The following is a 1,415-nucleotide window of genomic DNA, read 5'->3' on the forward strand; positions in this document are numbered from 1 at the left end:
AGCTGCGGGGAAGATGTGAAACGGTGCTTGCTGCCCCTCTGTGGGAAGTACTACCACGAAGCGTGCATACAGAAGTACCCGCCCACGGTCATGCAGAACAAGGGCTTCCGATGCTCCCTGCACATATGCATGACTTGCCACGCTGCTAACCCAGCAAACATCTCTGCGTCTAAAGGTACCAAAACCTTCCAGGGTGGTCTAGGGGATGCAGTTAGAAGTTTTTTCGTTGTTTCATGTGCACCGTGCAGTTACCTGCTCCAGCAGCTGTGGATGTCGATTTTCTGTCCTTGCTCCAGTGCTTGCTGTAGGAACAGCTTCTCTCGGGAATGGGAGGGGTGGTGTCCGTGTGCGAGGTCGCTGCTCATCAGCACTCCTGATGGTCAGATACGGCAATTAAAATGTTCTTGTCTGTCTGGACGCTGGGATGCCTGCACGTTCAACCATGCTGCACACCTCTCCAGGGTTTTGAATAGATCTCTGGAGCTATACGGACTCCCTCGTGTTTCTCCTGCCGCCTTTTTGCTGTGCCAGTCCTGCAGTCGGTGCCTGCTTAGCAGCACTGGCTATCAGGCAATGACAGAGAGTGCAGCACAGTAAGAACTGTGATACTGTTCTAATTCTGGTTTTGTATTGCAAACTCTCACCCTGTAGTAGTGACACCCTTGGGCTAATCTCGGGCAAACGTTTGTTTCTGTTTGCAGCAATACGTTGACCTTTACTTCACATGATTAAACTTAAAACTTTCATGTGATTGCCATGTATAGCTTCTTTCCTTGCTGCCTTTCTTTAAATCCTTGATATCTTAAGATAAGTGACAATAAGATCAGCTCTATTTTTATCCTCAGTGTCTATGTTAGAGTTGTTTTCTTTTCCCACCACATATCAGTATTTGATGTAGAAGACAACACTAAAGCCCAAAGCCCACAGCTGGCCTCTTCCCCTCTGAACATTGCGTTCGGTTCTTCTGGCTGCTGCATCTTGGTGGATAGATTTACCACTTTCATCCCACTTCTTCTCCCTGTTTATAGTCTCCTGAGGAGCTGAAAGCAGGCTCTCAAAAACCTTGGATAAATTAGACCTGTAGGCAATTCTGAATTCCCCATTCTGGAATTTCAGGGTAAAAATCCGATGAAGAGGAGAGGCAAGTGCCAGTGTTTTCAGGAGCTATGTGTATTGGTTTCATCATGTGCAGCTAACCGCTTGGAACACCCGCTCTGTAATTACTGTCTGAGCTGATTTACTCATTACTTGTGTATGATAGGAAGCAGTCCCAGCCTGTGAACTCTTGAACTGTTTCTGCACAGCATGCAGGAGGGTTTTCCCTTTTAAATACTACCATTTTCTGTATGTTATATACAAATATATATAAAAGTTATTTATAATTTTATGTATATATTGTTATTAAATAATTCAGT

General features: G+C 45.2%; 1 protein-coding gene across 1 annotated transcript in view; it reads left to right on the plus strand.

Moving 5' to 3' along the window:
- The window catches only part of LOC104492528 (histone-lysine N-methyltransferase, H3 lysine-36 and H4 lysine-20 specific-like), a gene marked incomplete at both ends in the record, with an annotated part of 22,343 nt that extends 22,168 nt beyond the window's left edge, over positions 1-175 (plus strand). Inside the window, one exon of the mRNA XM_010135099.1 lies at positions 3-175. Within this exon, the coding sequence (XP_010133401.1) occupies positions 3-175 (173 nt within the window). The remainder of the gene's footprint in view (positions 1-2) is intronic.
- Positions 176-1,415: the final 1,240 nt, after the last annotated feature.

This window comes from Buceros rhinoceros, unplaced genomic scaffold (assembly GCF_000710305.1).
Source record: "Buceros rhinoceros silvestris isolate BGI_N320 unplaced genomic scaffold, ASM71030v1 scaffold19094, whole genome shotgun sequence".
Classification (NCBI taxonomy): domain Eukaryota; kingdom Metazoa; phylum Chordata; class Aves; order Bucerotiformes; family Bucerotidae; genus Buceros; species Buceros rhinoceros.